The sequence below is a fragment of the Vidua macroura genome, chromosome 18, assembly GCF_024509145.1.
Source record: "Vidua macroura isolate BioBank_ID:100142 chromosome 18, ASM2450914v1, whole genome shotgun sequence".
Classification (NCBI taxonomy): Eukaryota; Metazoa; Chordata; class Aves; order Passeriformes; family Viduidae; genus Vidua; species Vidua macroura.
The window spans coordinates 5,305,940-5,326,471 of record NC_071588.1 but is presented as its reverse complement, the minus strand read 5'-3'; the positions used below and the strand labels follow the sequence as shown (position 1 = coordinate 5,326,471).

Genomic DNA, 20,532 nt, shown 5'->3' with positions numbered 1-20,532 from the left:
GCCCACGCTGGCTGCCTGCACCCCAGGCACTGATGGTGGGGAGGGGGAGCAGCCCTTCACAGCCACTGCCTTGCTTGGTTCTTCTGACAGGCCTGGGTTTACTTCTGCGGGGAGTGTGCAGGTGTGAGGCACGTGGGGATATCTGTGGGTGCCCTTGTGGCATGGCTGGAGCAAGGTGAGAGGTTTTACTGAGACATCTATGCCTGGACTGAGCTCAGCACGACCTGGCTAATGCGTGATGCTGTCTCATTGCTGCTTGGGCTGGGGAAAGTCCTCTAACCATGAACTGGCTGCGTGATCACCCTGGGCATTAAACTGCTTTGCTGCACCTCCTGGTGTAGTATCAAAACTTGAGGGAAATGTAAGTGAAAGAACATGCCCACTGCTGGCCAGCCATATGGATGTGCTGTGGAGAGCTGGTGGTGATGTCAGCTCCGTGGCACATCCTGCTGCGCTCTGAGCAGAGCTTCCTTGTGCAGGAGAGATTTATTCCTTGTGCCCGTAGAGCAGCCTGAGCCCCTGCCTCGCCAGGTAAGGGCACAGATCCAGGCCTTGGATCTTCCTGCTGGGAAGGTGCTTGGCAGTGATGCCCTTGGGGATTTTGGGCTGTCTCACAGCTCTGTGTTGGCCATTCAGCGTGCCCTGGTCAAACCTGCAGTGCAAGGCTGAGAAGTGAGACCAGCACCCTGTTAATAACTGCCTGCAGCTCATAGTGCTTCCAGAAAATTTGGTTTCTTATTTGGAAAATAATATAGCAAACTGTGTTCCTGCTTGTGGATGCTGGGAATCCCAGCAAGTATTTGCACAAGTCTGGGCATCCAGGGGCACTGCTCTTTGCTCTTCTGCCTCTCCCTCCCATCGCAGCTGTCCCCAAGGAGTGTTTCCCATGTGATGTCTGAGAGGGCTGCATGTCTCTGCAGGAGCAGAGGTGATGCTGGTCTCCTACCTTTTACACTGTCGTGGGGGAAAGGTGTGATCCAGGAAAGGTGCAATGCCACAAGACAGCTGTTGCCATTGTCCTTTCCAAATAAAAAGATTTAATTTGTTAATGATGTGAGTAAAACCACCAGAGCTGCTGTTGGAGGCTCTGACATGCTTTGGCTCCTTAACCTGACATCTCAGCGTGGCAGAGTGGCAGGTACCACACACAGGTATAAACACTGCTTGGCTGCCCACAGGCTGAGCGAATCCCTTTTCTGTGACATCCCTGTTTTCCCTGCCCTCTGAAGGAGGAAGAGCTTGATGATAGCAATGGCTGAGCTCTGCTGGGCTGCTGCAGGCTGGTGTGGGCTGGCAGGCAGAGGAGCAGCTCCCTGGGCTGTGCTGCTCCTCTGCACAGCAGCTCAGAGGATCTGATCCTGGGTGGCTGCTGCTGCCTTGCCCTGCTCCACATGTCAGATCAGTAGCAGCATCTCTGCTGCCAGGCCATGAGCTTGTGCTTCTCTGCAATTATGTTGAGGCCGTTGGCTGTCCTGACACAGGCTCGGATTAGGAGTCCCCGTGCTGACACGCTGACAGGTCAGCTGTGTTCAGTGTCCAGTTAAGTGCACAATTCACTGGCACACCCTGCTGCCCAGCCTGGCCTGTGCCCTGCTGCCCTGTGCCCTTCCCCACAGCCCTGCACCAGAGAGCCAGCGTGCAGCAGGACTCATCCAGCCCAAGGCAGGGCTGGGGAGGGATCCTGGATCTGCAGGACCACGACACAGCCTTCCAGTGAAGCCATGGTGGCAGCAGGCTGCTTCCCTGGCTCTGGGGGCTGCCAGCCTGTTGCAATCCCCTCTCCAGCCCCACGGGGTGGGAAGCCTGGCAGCAGTGCCTGGGCAGCACAGGATCTGCTGGTGATGAGTACAGCAAGCAGTGCTCTGTGAGGGCACGTGTGCTTCCCTTAACCATTTTTGTCTCCTGTACCCACACTTCCCAGCTCCAGCAGGCAAAGCTGGATTTTGATGGCAGCAGTGTCCACCACTTTTATTTTCAGTTTGTTCACAGAGCAGCTCCAGCACCCAGCGCCTGCCTGAGCCCGGAGGAAAACCAGTGCAACCCAAATCTGTCGCAATTGAAAGAAACAAGGTCAAATGCAGGTTGCAGAGGCATTCCTAACTTCTCAATGCTCCTTTTGGGACTTGGAAATAATGTCCTTTTAACATAGTACTTAATGTTTAATACAGTTTTATGAGTCTATGGGAGCACAAATGATCCCCTTCCGGAGTTTAACATTTATAACTCTAAACTGATGCACTGATTTTCTTTGAATTCAACTACACTTAAAAGCACCAACTGTGTTTTCTTCAGCCTTGGCCCACTCTATGGGTTTTGTTGAGGCCTCAGGAGCTCTGAGCCCTCAGAGATGGAGAGCTTTGAGGGCGGTAGCTGCAGCCAGCTGTGGGCAGGTGTGGATTGGAGGTGGCTGTAATGCTGCTGCTTCTATTCGAGCTGCTTTCACTGCTCATTGTTTGGTACAGTAACTGTGTGACAGCAATAACTCTGTAAATCAAACTCATGTTTTTTTCAGAACACGGAATGTGCCTTTGCCCTCTAAAGTGAAGAGAGTGGGAGAGATGGAGAGTTTACATGAGAAATATTTCTCAGAAATAACCAAGAAATTCTGAATTAAATCTTCAAATCAATATATCCAGTCCAGCTGATGTATTTGCCAAGGAAAATTTGGGCTGATCAGTTAATCCTTGGTAAATTTATAAGCAACTGAAAATGAGACTTGGTAGTTAGACATTTCAGTCTTGTCAGTGGATGGACCCATTGCCTCTGGTGCAGGCAGGTGCCAGTGAGGATGTGGCATTCACCCTGTCTGGGCTGGGGCTTGGGATTGCTTGTGGGCTTTACCCTGAGTGCTTGATGGAGGTAAAGGAGACTCTTTTGTAACATTTCCTTTTCCTCTGAAGAGAAACAAACCCAACAAGCCTCCTAGGAAAGGAGATGCAGGAGGCCGAGTGAATGAAGTGAGGTTGCACTGCCAAGTGTTGAAAAATTAAAATATGCATAACTTTACCTCAGGTGCACAACTCTGACTCTGCCCCCTTGTGCATATTCATTAGAATACAGCCTCTAATTACCTGTCCTGAGTGGTGCAAGCCATGTGTCCAAGCCTGTGGGGTCCTGTTGCCCCAGACACTGCAGTGCCCTGGGTGGGTTATGGTTTGAGGCTGCTGTGCCACGAGGGGCAGGGCCTCAGGCTGGTGTGACTTGCCCAGCACCTGGCACTAAGCTGGGCTGGAAACTAAAGAGACTTTGCTTAGGAGCCACCGTGGAGCATGGGATCCAGGGCAGGAGGAGATCAGGTAAAAATATGCTTTTTCTTGCAAGGTGACAGTGCAAACACAGCGTTCCCAGGAAGGAGTTAATATGGGTCTGTCTACAGATGTCCTGATGGAGTGAAGGCAAGCAATGATATTTTGTATCATTTTGATATCCGGTCTAAATTAGGCCCGAGGGAAAGACTGTGGCCTATTTAACCCAGCATCTGTCAGTTATCATTATTTTCAGCCAACTTTAGTAGGTCCAAGTATAAAATTTATATCTGGGGGGAGGAGAGGGAAAGAGGCTAGTGGAAGCTGTATTTGGCTACCTCAGCTTTTGTTGAAAAGATTTGCAGTGGCCTTTTAGGAGTTGTTACATGAGGGAAGAAACCAATTATTTGGGGCAGCACTGTGGTTGAAACTGGCTGTCTGGTCCCCAGCCAAGAGCTGAGTGAAGGGGACACACAGAGGAAGAGGGAGGATGTTAATGGCGTTTCCAAGGATGAGTTTCAGATCTGGATAGTGGTATTTGCTTAGTTATGTTGTGAAAAAAAATGGAATTTGCTCATAATGTAACCTTGAAAAGCGTTCCCACAGATATGGGTGGCCTTCCCACTGAGCAGACTGTGAGGTAACAGATGGGTGGGGACGTGTGTGACCTTGCTGACGGGGACATCTGCCACCACTGAGAACGTGGGTGTAGGGCCCATGGAGAGCAGGGCTGGTGTCCCCAGGTGCTAGGAGGGTGCTGGTGGGATGCAGCTGTGGAAGAGGCAGATCTCCTCTTGGTGGGACTTTCAGTAGAGATGAAATGCTCCACACCAGCTCACGAGCTGGGAGGACCTCACGGGGATGCTCAGACCTTCCAGACATTGCATTTCCATCAACCCCCTGCACAGGCAAGAACTGCTGGAGCAGAGCAGAGCTCAGGCTGAGACAGTGGCTCCTGCTAGGACCTGCTAGGACCTGCTAGGACCTGCTCTGCTGTGCTGGCTGGGGGAGACCCTGGATGACCTGAGCTTGGTCCTGGCAGCTGCCAGAGCAGAGGTGTTGGTGTTGTGGTGTGCACAGCACATGGGGAAGGGACGTGTCTGGCCTCCTGCAGGGCTGCTGGCTGCAGTCAGGCAGCTGAGCAATTTTTTTACCTGCTGTCATTGAAACCAAGCAGAAACCCTGAACTCCTGATGACTGACTAATGCAATTGCCCTTTTATTTCCTGATACTTCCTTGAGAAGCAGAGGGACTCTGAAGCTTATGCTGTCGTAAATCCTTGCTCAGGCTGCAGGCATCTGGCTTGGGTGCAGAAAATGGAAACTTTAGTGGCTGGGGAGAAACCCAAGCCTCATCCTTCCCAGGAGCCTTCTCTGTGCTGCGTGATGTGGTAGATGCTTTGTTTTTCACACACTGGGATGTACTGGATGGATTTTTTGAAGCAGAGACCAGGAGTTCACATCTGCTGTATGGCATGACCTGGCAGTGCTGCTCTTTCTTGCAACAGCTTGGGGTAGAAGCTACAAAACTGCTGATGACCATGGTGCTGCCTTTGTCACCCAGCTGAAACCTGCAGATATGCGGAACTGCTGCTTGCCTCTTGTGCTGGGCTGGCCCTGGATGATCTCAAACAAAATTTACTTTAATTTCTCCAAAAGTTACAATGATTTCTTTGTGCAGCAATGAAGAGCTCTCCAGGTCCTGTGATTTGGGGTCAAATCAGTGTTTTCCCAGGATGTGGTGAAATAGCTCCTTCTCTTGCCTCCTGGTATCACACTGTGATGTTTCTTGTCATTGTGCTGGGCTGCCTCCTCTCAGGAGTGGCCTGGAAGGGCCAGTGGGGAGGCAGCATGGTGGGAATGTGCTTTTGGGTGACCAGTGGTGGGTTTGCTGTCCCAGCACGTCGCCGTCTCTGGCGTTCCGGGTGTGCCGGTCCTGGCCTTATGCAAGCCAGGGAAGTGCTGTGTTGTGTAACACTGTTGTGTAAGCAGGGCACGGGCGGGCGTCGGGGTTTCGGCACACAAACCATGCTCTGTCATGCTCCCTGCATTTCCCCACCTGCAGCCTGGAGGGGATCTGTCCCAGGAACTTCCCATCCACTTTCCTGGGGGTGTTGCAGGGACAGATACCAGAGCCCTTTCTCAGACCGAGCTGTTGGTGGAAGGGTTGTCTTTAGGCTGCGAACAGTTGGCACTCGTGTCTGACTCCTGCTCCCGTGTGCAACTGCACCTTTTCCAGAGAAGGGGCAGAGTCCAGGGCCATCTTTGCAGGATGTGAAGCTGCTGCTGTGCCTGGACACTTAATAAAAGTGGCTTTGCAGGAGACTCTTTATCAGGCAGCACTGCCTCTCTCCCTGTCCTGTTCCAGCTGACATTACCATGGTACTGTGCTACCTGTTACAAAGCTGTCTTGTGGAGGGATTGCCAGGCCTTCCTTGGACACCTCAAAGGGGTGCTCGAAACAAGCTCAGGGGGGAAATGTATCCCCCTGCCCGTGGTCTCGCTGCGGTGACAGTGGCACGGTCGGGAACATGGTGAGCAGGCTCTGAGTGTCAGCACATTGTTCCTAGTGAGATACGTGTCATGTCGCATTAGCTCAGGCCGACAGCTACCGGTGGGAAAATATTTCTGTGAGTTCCTCGAAGTGCCCCCACCTCCTACAGGCAAGGACTTGTGCCCGGCGAGGCGGCAGCAGAGCTGTGCCCAGCCACACTGGGGGAGCAGTGAGACCATCTGGTGCCTGAGTACGTGGAAAGTCACCCGAGTGTCGTGTCCAAAGGGCGAGCTGCCTGTGCTGGGAGAATTCTCATGGAGAGTGTCTGGCTGTTCAGAAGACAAAGCTCAGTTTTATTTCTTTATTTCTCTGCTCAGGGAAGAGGAGGTGGGGTTAGCATGACTTATTTGGTGAAATCCACCGTGCCCAGAATGAAGGGAGCAGCTGACAGTGCTGGAAGCTGAGGAAATCCTCTCGTTCCTGCCTGCGGGCTGCAGAGGTCAGGAGCTGGAAGTGTGCTGCGTGGTTCAGGAGCATTTAGAGCAGGACAAGGCAGTCTCTTGTGAGTGCAAGGAGCCACTCAGCACTACACAGCTATGTAATGGTGCAAGGATGGAGCTGAACAGGGCTGCTATGGGGTAGGGATAAGGCAAGTGGGAGGATGTTGGCTCACACATGTGGAGGGACTGACTCCAGCCCGAGGGCAGAGCCCCAGGGCTTCACTGGGCTGAGAAGCATTTTGGTGATGGTCCCTCTTTAAGTTCTCATGCCCTCATCTGCAGAAGCATCTTTTCACCTATCCCTGGGACTTCTGTGTGCCCCTTGCAGCTTCCTCAATGCTCTCAGCTCACAGCTCCCGTCTGCCTGGGCTGGCCCTGCTCTGCCCTGCCCTGCCCGCTGTGCTGGGGGCTCCAGCCTCCAGCTCTGCCTGCTCTCCTGACATTCTCACTTCAGCATCAGCTTTTCTGAGCCTTCCCTCTTTATTTTCTTCCAATGTCAGAAAGGTGAGGAGGTCAAACGCTAATGCAGTATTTCTTTCCTTTTGTAAAGTGTACCTAGCAGATGAGGAGTGTCAACTCCGATTTGTTTTTCAAGTGTTTCTGCAGGATTATTTTCTTGTTAAAAGTGACAAGGAGGTGCAGAACTGTCGGCCTTTAGCCAGAGATGTCATCTCGTCTTTGTGTAGGTGAACAGGCACGAGATGACAGAGCACCTTTTTGTGGGAAAGATGAAAAGTTGAGCCCAATTTAATAATTTCCTTAAAAACCAAAAGGAGCATATGCTCCTTCTCTTTTCCTGATCCTCAGTAATGAGCGGCTGGAGAGAGGAAGACCCTGTTAAGCCACAGTCAGTGCAGTGTGTTTGTGCAGAACTGCTCTCAGTACCAAGGGGATGGTTTGAACAGTGTTATTCATCTGTGGCCTTTCCAAGCTCTTCTGCATCTTTTGAGAGCAGAATTTGATGATGGTTTCAGCACAGATAAGGTGCTCCTGTATAGCTGGCATGGGGAAACCATTCTGGCCTTCAGCTGTCTCTCTGGACCTGCCCAGGAAGTTGCCCTGTGCTGGGTGCTGCCAGCTTGGCACAGCTGAGCCCCCTTGCAGCTCCACGGAGGGGCTGGCTTTTGTTCCTGGTGGCAAGTTGGAAGCCCAGCACGTGGATTTCTGTGGCCAGGGCTGAGGAGGAGGAGGGAGCATGTGTGGGTTGGGGGTGTGATCCTGCTTCTTGGTCTCCCTGGCCATGGGCTGCCCTTCAGCTTGTGGCACACTTCCCAGCACCAGGGAGTGGAGGAGACGCTAAACACTCACTCGGGTCCCTGGTGCGGATTTTTTCTGGCAGTTAAAGAGCCTAACAACTGACTTGCCACTTGATGTAGTCATTAAGGGGCTGGCTGTGCTTTTGAAACCCTCTCCCCCTCTGCTCTGCACAGCCTCTGATGACCCCCCAGGACAAGGAGTGTTGCTGATCAGTGTTATTGAGTCTGGGTGGAGCTGAGGGGGCTGCACTCCTGTGGATGGTGTTGGCTCCAGCACATGGACTGAAGCTTGGGTGGTGTGGCACAATACAGGACCAGTCCTGGGGCTGGTGTGGGACCAGGTTTGGGGCTTGTCATCTGGTCAGCAGAGAGGCAGATTGGAGAGTCCAGGATGGCTGGAGATGTGGCTGGGCTCCAGTTCCCCAGACCACATCTCCTTTGCTGGATTCACACTGGCTCACTCTGGTCACCCTCCCTGTGGTGAGTCGGCTCCAGGGGAGGTGTCAGCCAGCTGTGTGGAGGGGGGTGAATCAGTGCATTCTTTTGTCATGCTTCCAAGTCTAGAAATTCAGCAACTTTGGAGAAAGCTGTATTTAGAGGAGCAATAAAAAAGCAACTGACTCACATGGAAACAACATCAGTGGAATAAAAGGAGAGAGGCTTGGATTGCTGCAAGGAGACTCTGTTGGGGGGATATGTTTAGATCTGGGGTGGTGGACATGCAAGTATTGAAGCACCCAAGATGAGCCTGGCCTTGTCCAGAAATGAATTAGCAGAAGTAAGTTATGTATACCCACCTTCCCAAGAGTTATGGCTTTGTTAACAGTGATATCATGCTTTGCTTTTAATAGCTTTTGTGATCTCCAGGCAAAGTATTTTTTTTTCAAATCGAGATAATTCTTTTGTTTGAAAAAAACCACCCTAAAAGCCCTGAAGTGACCTTTCATTCTAAGTGAAGGAGCAGGCGGGCTGATGGCTTTTTCAGATAGGAAGAGTCAGGGCAGAGCAGCCCGTGCTGGCCAGCGCTCCGACGAGGGAGCACTGCAGGCAGCGCACACTTGGCCCTATTGTCTCTGCTTGTATGGACTAGTCGGTGGGAAATGAGGTATTTCCTCCTTGCAGCCTGCTCTCTTGGAGTGCTGGAGGCTGGATCCTGCCCTGCCCTGCGCCACGGTGCAGCTCTTGCAACGCCGGGCTTTGGGGAGGTGCTTTCTGTGGGAGCAGGATCAGCCTCTCCACCAGGTGTCTGGGAGGCTGCGACCCTCTGGGGCTGCTGGGGCATCGTTATTTAAACATGTTCTGATTAGCCTGCACTGTAAATCCAGCATTTTAATTCTTTCCATATGTAAGATCCAGTCTAATAAGCCAAAGTTTAAGACCATGCAATCTATTTGGAATAACCATATGGATTAGGAGTCAGACTGTGCTTTTCTGCTTCTTGTATTTACACTAATAGAGAGACAGTTGCTAATGTGCATGTAGCTTGTGCTGGTACCCATTTTTTTAAAAATATGACACCAAATGGCTTGCATTAAAATATTTGAAAAGCAGTAAAACTGTGAAAGTTTCTCTCTTGCGCAGACACAGACACATCTGTGAAATGAGGCGTCTCCAGGCAGCAACATTCCTGTCCCTCCCTGTAGGCTTATCAGTGGGGCTGGAGACCCCTGCAGGGTGTTGGGCCAGCCCAATTCCCCCCCAGCTGCACCTGCTGGGCCAGTGTAGACCCCCTGGGCATGAGGGAGAGCAGCCTTTGGGGCAAGGAGGACCTGTCTGGATCCAGACCCCTCCTGTAATGTCAGGAACTGGAGGAACTTGTGGCTATGGAGAGCCTGGTGCTGCCTATGCTTGGTTGGTTTGGCACATGGTGTGGTCACCCCCGACTCTCAGAGCAGATTCCAGCTGGGGTTCACCCAGCTAATGCCCTCCCATGGGCCAGAGAGAGGTGTGGAGAGAGGAGCAGCAAAGCTGGGAGCTGGCCACTTGCTCAGCTAGTGAGGTATTTGCATTCATCAGTCATTTATTTTACTGCCATTTCTTGGTTTTCTTGGGCAGATCCCCCAGTCTGAATCTTTCTTGGCCTTTGTGTTCCTCTCTCTTTACATTGCTATGGATTTGAAATACCATTTCAACAGAAAACCAGCAGTGCTCTGCTTTTGAAACTTTGTTCTTGTGCTCTGAAACAAACGTCCCTCGGGAGGTCAAACAGGCTTTTGATGGTCACCTCTTCTGCAATGACCTGCCAGCACTGGGGTTGGTGGTGGGGTTTATGGGCTGTCACAGGACCCCCAGCCCCTGCCAGTGTCCAACAGGCTCCAGAGTTGGTGTAACCTTCCTGCCTATACTTCATCCACTGCTTGTTTCTTGTTAGTGAAGTGATCACCTCGTTATGTCCCTGAAGCTGATGGGACAGGGACATCGGGAATGAGGCTCTGAGGAGGCTCCAGCGTGTGTCCCCAGGGTGAGGACAGTCACTTTGCTCTCTGCTCATCACCTCTAGTGTTGTCTGGAAGGGGGGTGGGCTGGGCTCCCCTGCCTTGGGCAGGTGGCTACTGCTTACCCTCAGGGGCTCTCTGAAGGTCTTGCTGAGTTCAGGGGGAACAGCACCAATCCCTGCTGCACTGGGGAAGTGCTGGGGCAGGGAGCAGCATCCTCTGTCCTTGGCTTGCAGCCCTCAGCCTTCTGCATGGATCTGGTGACCAAACGTGGCCAGAAGCCTCTCCCCTCTCTTCGAGGTGTTCCTTGGAGAATGTGTTTTATCTGAGGGCAGGAGCCTGTGCTGCTGGCTGTTCCCAGGGCACTGAAAGCATCCGGCCCAGGTTTACAAAGAAGTTGGCTCGTCATGGGAGCTGGAGTCGGACCTGGGTCTGCGTAAGCACTGGAAAGCATTTCCGAGTGGGAGTTGCACTCTGTCATCCTTCATTTGCTCAGAGAGAGAGGAGGGAGTCAGCGTGACACATGGCAACTTCTTCCTCCCTGTCTCCAGCATTAATCTAAATGCCAAAACGCAGACCTTTTGGAATGCACCGGCGCTGTGGAGAGCACCAGGACATAGAAATATCCCCAGGTAGGCTTCACAGGCACACAGTGCTGCCCTGCAGGTGCAGGGGAATGCTGTCAGCATGCTGCTGCTCCTGCCCCTGCTGGGCCATACTGAGGAACTGATGGACTTTGCTGCCCGAGGTGAGCAGGGAGCCTGCAGAGACATTCCCAGTGCTGGGCTGGAAGTGGTTTATTGAAAGGAAAGGATCATATTACACTCAATTTTTGCTGAGTTTATCTTGGTTTTTATCAGATTACATGCAGGATAGCTCATCAATATTGTGATCCTGCTGACATGTAAGTGAGCCGCTGCATAATTCATGGCTGCTGCAGGGCTCCAGCACTGGGAGGCACATATTTAATTAGGCACCTCACCATTCCAGTCTTCTGGAGCAGCCCCAGGATCGCACCATGGAGATGGATGCGGTGGCCCTGCCTATGCAGCTCCTGGCTGCCTTGGAGGAACCACGGTGGCACTGTCCCTGGTCCCAGCTCGGGGCAGAGACATTGTGTCATGGCATCATGGTGAGCAGCACTTCCCAACAGGCTCCTAGGGAGCAGAAATGTCCTGGCAGAGATGAGAGATCCTCCCTCTCGGGTGCCCTTTGGAGAACAGGGGTGGTGATGAATGAGGGGTGCAGCATATTTTTGCACTCCTGTCAGCTGTAACGTTTAACTCTGAGAATCCACATTATCCATGAAAACAGCCTGTCCTTTGTCAGTCTTTTCAAGTTCAGATTCCTTCTATAGTGAAATCTGGAGGTGAATTATGTGTTTTGTGGCAAAGTCTTCCTTAACACCTGTAAATTTCTCACTCTGGTCCCACTCATCTCCTTCGTCTTGGGCTGGAGAACCAAGTCACTGCCTGGCTCTGCTGCCCCTCTCCAGACCACCCCAGCTCTCTGGGATCATTATGGGACCCCTGCTCAGAACCTCCCTCCCATGGCAAGCAGAATCCAGCAGGGCAAGGACCCATCCCTGGGGTGCAGCAATGGACCCTCCCCAGCACTGGCCTCTTTGGCTGTGTCCAAGGCAGTGTGTGTATCTTCTTCCTCTCATTGTATGCTTGAAAATATATCTGGGATAGGAAGAATTCTTTTCCATTTTTGTGGTGCTTCCCTCCATTAATTTTCTGGTTGTAGTACATTACTCATGGATAATTAAGAGTGAGCTATTAATACAACAGTTAATATTCAAGTGCAGTGAAGAGGAGAGAACAATAAGTCAAGGAATCATATACTACAAGACATTTTAGTTTAGTGATGCAATTTTTTTTTGCTGGCTTTGGCTATCAGAGCATAGTGCTGCTTCCATTTAAGTATGGTCCTGAGAACTCCATTTATTGATAGAATACAAATAGGACATTAAATCAAGGGAAGTGAATTTGAATTGCTGGTCATATATACAATTATAAATGGGATTGGCTACTTCTATCTAGTATCTTGTATCTTAAGTTAGGAGAATTATGTTAGGGACTGCTAAAGAGAGCTTGAAGTGTCTTAAAATTGATGAGATTTAAGTCTGTCTAGGAATAAAAAAGAATTAATGTTAAAATGCAGCTCTTGCTTTAGGATGAAAAGATGGCTTTAGAGAAGTGGTGGTGCCTTGTCCAGATGGAGGAATGTGGGGAGGATGGGCTGTGCACCGGCATCAATTAACACATCTCAGCCTTAAGTTCTCCTCCCTGCCCTGCCATCCTCTCTGGGATGGATGGATGGATGGATGGATGGATGGATGGATGGATGGATGGATGGATGGCAGCTGCACAGAGGAGAGAGAGGGGGACAGTCCCCTGTGCCTGGCTGAAGGGTGGCTATGATAGAGCTCACCACTCTCCCTGCACTGCTCTGCACCACCCAGTGACGTGCCTGCAGAGCCCCCATCACGGTGTTTTGGGGGGTCACTGGGAGCATTCTCCTGTCCCCCAAAGACCAAAGGTTTGAGTGTCCTCTCTGCAGTGTGCTGCTTTCTGGGGCAGCTCCTCCCAGGGTGTTTCAGACCAGCCTGACAGAGAACACCTTGCTTTGTCCTTGTGCTATGGCTCTGCTCTGCTTTGGAGATGAGGAGGGAAGTGAACAGGGTCCATGACTGTGACCATCGGGAACGCACGGTGGGTGCTGGCACTGGCAGTGCACACCTGGCCAGGGATCAACACTACCTGGCACAGGACTTGCCTGGGCTCCCAGCTGTAGCAGGGACATGAGGGGTGGGCACAGAGGAGGTGAGATCCCCCAGTGCCACGCTGGGTGCCCCAGGAGCACTGCACAGCCCCTAGTTGATGGCACATGTGTGCTGACTGTGAGGAGCAGTGTCCTGGTGTGGAGCTTCTCCATTTCCAAAGGCTGAGCAGAGTGTAAGTGTGTGTGCATGGGGAGGGCTATGGGTGCAGGAGCCTGTGGCTGAGAGCAGGGATCTGGGGGAGGGGGAGGCTTCAGCAAACAGCTCCTTACCAAAACAGCCCTGACCTTTGCAGGGCTGGAGCTGTCTGATGCAACAGGCTGAACCTTTCCAGGCTTCAGCTCCAACTTGAAATGCTTCAGAGCAAAATTGATGGCCGCAGCACTGGCCCCAGAGCTTACATCCAGCACTTGCCCAGCTGCTGCTGGGGATGGGGAGAGGGTGCTAGCAGCCCAGTGTGGGAGCCACACTCTGTTGTTCTCGTGTGTAGCCCCATCAGTGATGGCTGGTGCCTGAGGACTCGGTGCTGTGGCAGCTGAGCTCCCCTGAACCCTTTGGGGCCCAAAGGAAGAGCTGGGGGCACAGGAAGGGGCTGTGTTGTGCCACCATGGTTTAGAGGAGTGGGTGGAGGTGTTAATTTTGTCCAGAGGGAAGAGTCAGGGTGTCCCTGATAGGAACTCATACCCAGTCCATTGAAACCAAGTGGGAGGTCATTTGCAGCACCTCTGGTGTTCAGGCAGGAGCCGCTGTGCCCTGGGGGATCAGTGCTGAGAAGGCTCCTTGCTGCCTGGCTCTCTGGCAAACCAGCGTTAGTTACAGACATGCTGTTGTTTCTGTGTCCTGTGGTGAATAAAATTCAACAACTCTTTATTTCTGAATGACAGCCCAGGGACTGCACTTCTGCTCTGGCTCGGTGTGAAGTGGCTTCATCCCAGCGCAGCTCCTCTGGGGCCTGAAGCCCTCAATTCATTAGTTGTCAGGCTTGTAGGTGGATTCTGCATTAGGCCTTTAATTTAGTGTATTGCCATGGGCTACTGACCACATGACACTGCTCAAATGTGAGCAAATCTAACGAGGATCCAGGACTGCTCTTTAATTTGGTGAGAATAACAGAGTGAGCATGGGCCCAGAGAGTGTTAATCATGAAGGAAAACTGGCTGAAACCAGGTCAGCTGGTGCTGGTTCTCAGCACAGCATGATGGAGAGGGAGCACGGGGGGTGGAGGACTGGCAGTCCCACTCCTCCAGTGACAGGAAGCACCATGGCCACAGCAGCCTTTACTGCTGCCTTTTTCCTCCCTGTAGCCAAGCACTGTGGCCCATTTGGTGGCCAGGGTCTGTGGGGCTGCACTCAGGTCCCCAGCCCAAGGAGGTGCTCCAGGGGCTGGCAGTCCCCTCGTGCCCTTGGTGCCGTGGGAAGGGGCAGGTGCTGCTCCCTGGCTGTGACAGTCCGGGGGTGCTGGGTGTCCCTGTGGGAGCTGATGGCAAAGGCCAGTCCCAGCTGCCACCTGCCTGTCCCTCGGTCCTGTGCTGATCATGTGGCACAAGGGCCCTGCAGTCACCAGCTCCTCACGGGAGCAGCAGTGCCTCCCCATACTTAGATTTGTTCTGTGCAATAAACAAATGCACACTGCTCTCCTGCTGGCTATTCCCGCCCGGGGCTGCCCCCCCTCGGCACGTATCACGTGGATTTACTGTGTTATCCTGGAGTGCTGCCTGAACTTGGCTGGCTTCTTTAAACCATTCTTTTTGGAGGGGTGGGCTTAGAGAGAGGGGCACAGGAACCCTCTGCGGTAATTCCTGTTGACTGCAGTGACCAGCGAGGCAGAACTGATCAACTGCAGGCTTCCCTGCTGCTGAGCTCTGCCAGCAAAGTGCTTACATCTGCTTTTACACTAATGGGAACTTTATGGACTAGTGTGTCCCCCCCAGCAGCAAATTCCAACAAGGTCAGAATTGAGAAAGTTGCCACCTGACACCGTCCGTGAAGCCCTGAGCTGGCCGGAGGAGGCCAGGTTGCACAGAGGACTTTCTGGGGCAGCAGATCTAATGCTGTCACCTGCAACTGATAGCCTGGAGGGCCCCCAAACGCCACTGCTGCCACCCCACTCCCCAGTGGCACAGCTCCTCTGTGCTGGACCATGCTGCTGCAGGAGCTGTGTGGATGGGTGCCAGGTCAAGCAAGGCACTGAGCTGCTCAGCACACAGGGAGCCATGGTGGCTGTCCTGGCAGAGTGAGCTGTTCTCTGTGCACACCCAGAAGGTGATGATGTGGCAGTGCTGCTCCTGCTGCATGGTCTGGGAGCGTGGCTGTGCTGCCACTGGCAGGTGGGTGCCACGTGAACAGGGTGGCTTCAGTGGACCGAGACGTGCCATGCACAGGGGGCACAGATGCTGTGTGGTGAGTGCCCCGGGTACTGAAACCATGACATGATTGCTTTGAGGCCCTGTATTTTCCTGAATTTAATGAATGACCATTACACATTAATGGCTATTAAGGTGATTAATATTTACTTTGTGTGGAAGAGAGTTTGCAGAAACATAACTTGCTTCTGTGCAAGTTACTGTTCATTTTTCAGGACATACAATCAGCCTGGACAAGGCCTGCTGAACTGTGGCTGCTTTGGCAGCCTGAGTGTGAAGGATTATGGAAGATCTCCTATTAACTGTCTCTTTTTAAATCTAACATTGCAGGGCCCTAATTGCTTTGACTTTGAGTAAGGAGAGGATGGTTTCTGTAAGGGCATCCTGTGGTGCTGTGTGGCTGCTGGCCCTGGACAGGGCACTTGGGATCAGCTCCCCATCCTGCCTGGTGCTGGTGTGTTTGTGTTGCTGTGTATCACATATTGCTCTCCTGGGATGTTGTGTGATGCAGGTGAGGATGGAGCCACCTTCTCATTGTCCCTCTCCTGAACAGGGACCAGCCAGCAATGGAGGGGCTTCTGCAGACTGCCCCATGGGGCACCCGTGGGTGTTCACCCTGTTCCAGTTTCTGCAGGTGGTGAGTGAGGCAGGAGTGCTCCTCTCAAGCTCTTCTCCTTCCTTCACCTTGCACAAAGCTTCGTCTGGCTTCAGCTCTTTGAAACAAAGCCTCTACCACCCTCTGGGTGCCCCAAGGCACAGGGATGGCTGGGATGAGTGACGGTGAGGACCGCTGGGGCATTGCTCTGGTTGCCAACCCCGGGCACAGGAGCTGCCCTTGTCCTGTCCCAGGCACAGCTCTGGTACACAGACTGGCCACAGCAGGGGATGGGCAGCTCCTGCAGTTCCTCATCCCCGGAGCTGTGATCACCAGGTCTCAGCTGCTTGGAGCAGGTTCAGGTCCCCCTGACTGATGCTGGGAGATGGATGCTGCTGGTGATGCCCGGAGAGGCCGAAGGCTGCTGTGCCAGCCCAGCTTCCTGGCCCCTGCTGCTGCAGTTGCAGTGGTTTGTTAAGTGAAAGGCGATTGCAGAGCAGGCAGCAGTGAATAAATTCTGTTTTTCTCAAGCATTTAGTGTTGCTTTCAGTTTGCTTTGATGATGTCTTCTCACAACTAGTGTAAACAGACTGCGCAACGGGGAGCACTCACATGTGTACAAGAAGCTGCACATGAAAGACAGAGGCATCTTGAAAGCCATAATAACGCTCTGAGTACCAGTTAAAGGATTTGTCACTAAGAGCACTTTACAGATAGAAAGAACTTATTAACTAGTGTGACTAACAGCTTGCAAGGTTTAATTGATGTGTGTTTGTTGTCCTTTTATATCTCTCCCCCTTGTCTTCCTCTTGGCACTGATTCCAGCAGTTGCTGGTGCAAGAGCAGCAACCTCAAAGCAGCCTGAATAAGTACCAGAAATAAAAAGGAGGCCAAGCCCTGCCCTGAGTGCCCCCGGATCTGGGGCTGCAGTGGCTGTGGGAGCTCGGCCCCAACATCTGGATTCTCCCTAGAAACTGGGGCTGGGCCTATTTTCTTGCTCAGGGTTCTGTTATTCCTCCCTAAGTGAGGCAGAGTTTTTGAAGATAAAGCTTTTCAATGCATGAATAGGATGGATAATGAATGTTTCTGCCAGACAGACTGCTCGTTGCAAGATTGATTGACTATTAAGGTCATAACGCAGCAGCCACCCACACGAAGCAAACAGGCTAATGTTAGACTCCAGGTTAAGCCGAGAGTTGGTCAGCTGTCCACGGGCACAGTGGGGGCTTCCAGTCATCTGTCAACAAGTGATTGATTGATGTGGACACCTTCCAATCTTATTCTGATGATTCTCAGCAGCTTGCCTGCCTGGTGGCCATTTTTCAGGAGTTGGCAGCACTCAGACCTCCAGGACTCCAAGCGATGACTGCATGGGGGTTAACCCTTTCCTTTGATCCCAAACGCCTTTGTTGTGGGCAACAACAGCAGGGCATGGGGGAAGGATTGTATTTGTGAGCCCCAGTAACGAAATACACCGTGACATTCCCTCAGTGAGAGCAATGCTTTGACTTTCAGACTTTTCTAAGTGAGTCGGCCTGAGTGAAGCTGCAAGTGGGGATCTGCAGAGAATCATCTGGAGCAGGGCAGGTACAGCCTGGTACTTCATGGGCATTTTAACATGCACTGGGTAAACTGTGTGCATCAGAGGTCCTGCAGCAGCATGGCAAATCCAGGTAGGAGTGAGTTTGGTATTCAGAAGGGAAAAAAAAAAAAAGGATTGGCACAGACGTTTTCTGGTATGAGAGACAATTAGTTAAGGGAGCTCTTCTGGTTTTAAGGATTTCTCCCAGTTCAGGGCTTTGAATTCACCAGAAGTTTGTTGCCTGGATGCTGGCTTTACGTGTGCATGAAGAGGACTTAAATATATCTCTCTGTATTATTTCATGTACATGTTATACTTGGTGTGTGCCCACACACGTGCTAGTGGGAAATTGAAGTTATGCATGCCATGTAGTGCACGTTTACCATCTGTAAACAACTTCAAGGGTCCTTTGGTTGCAGCGTGTGACCTTGTATGTTTCCTTGTCTGTTTTTCAGCAGTTTTAGTTTAATTGTTTTGGAGGACCCTGATGCCTGACTTCACCTTTCCATGCACTTTCCATCTATGGTTTTAGCATTCCTAACGTACCCTAAAAGCTTGCTGTGGGGAAACGTCAAGAGCCTCTTCTCCACGAGCTGGACCTTTATGTAACTCAAGTGCATTGTTGAGTTTTGATGGTGTGAGCCAAGCGCTGTAATGTGGCAGAGCTGGCACAGAGCTATTAAAGGCAGCAGGAGAGCTGTGCTCAGCTGCTCTGAGTGCTGCTGTGTTGTTGTGCACACCCTTCCCCAGCCCCAGCAATGGGCTGCAGGCTGATATTTTTCCCATGGAAGGTGGTGCCTCAGGCCCTGATCCAGGACCACGTAATGCCAGTCTCTCTCCTGGCTGAGCAGGTTTAGGGTCTAAGCCAGGAGGAGCTGCTGGGAGCTGGGCTTCCATGGCTGTGGCTGACTTCTGCTAATCCTATCTTCTCTCCATCCCTTGCAGATGGTGATTCCCACTCCGACCGTGCCCCCGTGCAACACCACACTGGCCTTGCTGCTGACTGTCTCCTGGATGCCAAGAACCATCTCCCACTGCCAGGCTGGGCATTGTCCCGTTCAGAGCTGCTGCCCTGGGTGGGCTCTGTGGCAGCAGCGCTGACCTGCACCTAAGGAAGAGTCATGCCCAGCGCCCAGGACGTTTGGTACAAGGTGAAGCCATGGGCAGGTTCACCATGGCAATGCTGGTGGAGAGGCTTCTCCCAGGCCAGCATCAGCCCCTTGGCCAGAGACAGCAGGGCTCTGCTGGGGAGGGAATGAGTGACCCATGCTCCTGTAAACTGAAACAGGGGACTGAAATGCCACGTGCCCGCCACAGAATTTTTCCAGGGCACAGCAGAGCCATGTGTAGTGCTTCAGCCCTCTTGTCCCGGGCACTGAGGGCTGTTGGTCTGAGTGCATGAAAGATCAAGAATTTGTCTCTGGGGCCTTCTGTAGCAGAACCATGGCCTTCTCTCTTCTTTACATATCCCATGCTTACACTTGTGTGCTCAGTTCTGCTTGGTGGGGAAAAAGAACCTTTGTGGACCAGGGGAAGGTCTTTCATAGTAGAAGATGAGCCCATGAAAAGCAAGTAGTCAGTTCTGTCCATGGAGTAGTGTCACAAATTGCTTTTCTTCCCTCAAGCATCCCTCCCTCCTAGGCCTTGGCCAAAGGGCACTACCACTGGTTGCAGCATAAGGTCTGGGCATTTTCAGTAAAGCTCTCTGCCATCATTGCTCTTAACATGTGTGGGCAGATGCAAATGCTCTGGGACTGCCATGAAATGCAGTGGAAGCATAGAGGTCGATGAACATGTTCCCATTTTAGCTTTTGTTGAGCAGAAAGTGGCTTGTTTGGGCGTGATCATGCCATGGAGCAGTGGTAGGGCTGGGAGAGGCCAGCCTAGGTCATTCATCCCTAGCAGCCTGTGTCCTCTGGATGTTGAGTATCAGCCAAGAAGGGATGCTGCTGAGTGCTTTTCTGCTGAGTGCAGGTGGTAACGAGTTGAAAGGCACCAGCTCTGCTTGCTGACTGCTCCCGCTCAAGAGGGTGTTTGAGATTTCTGCGGAGCAGCCCCAGACAGACACAAAGCACTGCTGGTGGTGCATGGAGAGAAACCTTCCCTGTGCTCGGGGAGAGGCACCAGGGCGTCTCCTGCAGCTGATTATGTAGAAGGAAGAGACCTGTAGTTATTTCTCCTTGACTGATCTCTGATTTGGCACCGATCATTAGAATGGTTTTGTGTATCGGAGAGTCACACTGAGGGGGGTACATTCGACTTGAGCCTCCCTCCAGGCTTCCTGCTGCCCACAGTGTGCAGCCCCCCGGGCAGAGCTGTCCCCGGGCAGAGCCTGAGCGAGGGCCACGGAGCCTGGGAGTGGATGTGGCAGCTCTGCCAATGGACAAGGGCTGGGAGGGAGCAGCTTGGCCATGCTGCCTCCTCCGCCAGCGGCCTCCGTGTCCCTGTGGTGTGAGCCCAGCCAGCGTGGCCTCGGGGCTTCTCCCGAGGCAGCGCTGGTATAATAACACTGATGAAAAGCTGATTAATCCTTGTGAACGAGCCGCAATAGCTTCCCTCTAGAACTGAAGAGATTACCACTGATTTGTCATTCTGATTGTTTCAAAGAGACGTGCAATTAGTTGCTCTAATTTAGCTCCGTTGCCGCTCGCGGAGCGGCGTGACAAGGGCGCCGTAATCAGTGGGGCTGCGATGGCAGCCACTGGTGCTGCAGCTGTGCCGACACCATTTCACGGGCGCAGGGCGGCCACCGAAATGGTGGAGCATCACGTGCTGCTGCTCCGGTGTGGTGCAAAAGCATTTTCGAAGGACCAGGTCCCCTCGGTGCTGTGTGGCACTGGAGCAGGCCTGGCTCGGGGTGTCCCGCTCCGAGCCATGCCGGTGGAGCTGGAGCTCAAGGGCTCCTGTGCCGTGTCAGATCAGGGCTCTCGTCGGTGCTGGCTGTTCAGGAGACTCTCGGGAATTCAGGAAGAGCAGTGAGTGCTGGCCTAAAACCCCCACAAGTGATGGGTTGCACTGGATGGTGCATAGTTTGATTATAAAATAGAGAGTGATAAGGAAATCTTGTTTTCTGATTCTGCTCCCTCCAGCTATTGGCCCTCTTTGCCAGGTGCAGTAAAACCAGTCCCAGGTACAGGAGAGGGGGGATATTTGCTTGAGGTTACCCCTTTCTGAGGACTGTCTTTGCATTGGAAAAGGTACAAAGCTGGCACAGAAAATGAGGAGCTTGTGGCTCAGCCCCCCAGCTCGCTGCACTGGGTCAGCAGCCAACCCCCTCT

General features: G+C 52.5%; 1 protein-coding gene across 1 annotated transcript in view; it reads left to right on the top strand.

The window, feature by feature from the left end:
• The window catches only part of MN1 (MN1 proto-oncogene, transcriptional regulator), an 82,554-nt gene extending 63,015 nt beyond the window's left edge, over positions 1-19,539 (top strand). The window contains exon 2 of the mRNA XM_053993874.1: positions 18,200-19,539. Within this exon, the coding sequence (XP_053849849.1) occupies positions 18,200-18,366 (167 nt within the window). The 3' untranslated portion in view covers positions 18,367-19,539. The remainder of the gene's footprint in view (positions 1-18,199) is intronic.
• The last annotated feature ends 993 nt before the right edge of the window (positions 19,540-20,532 follow it).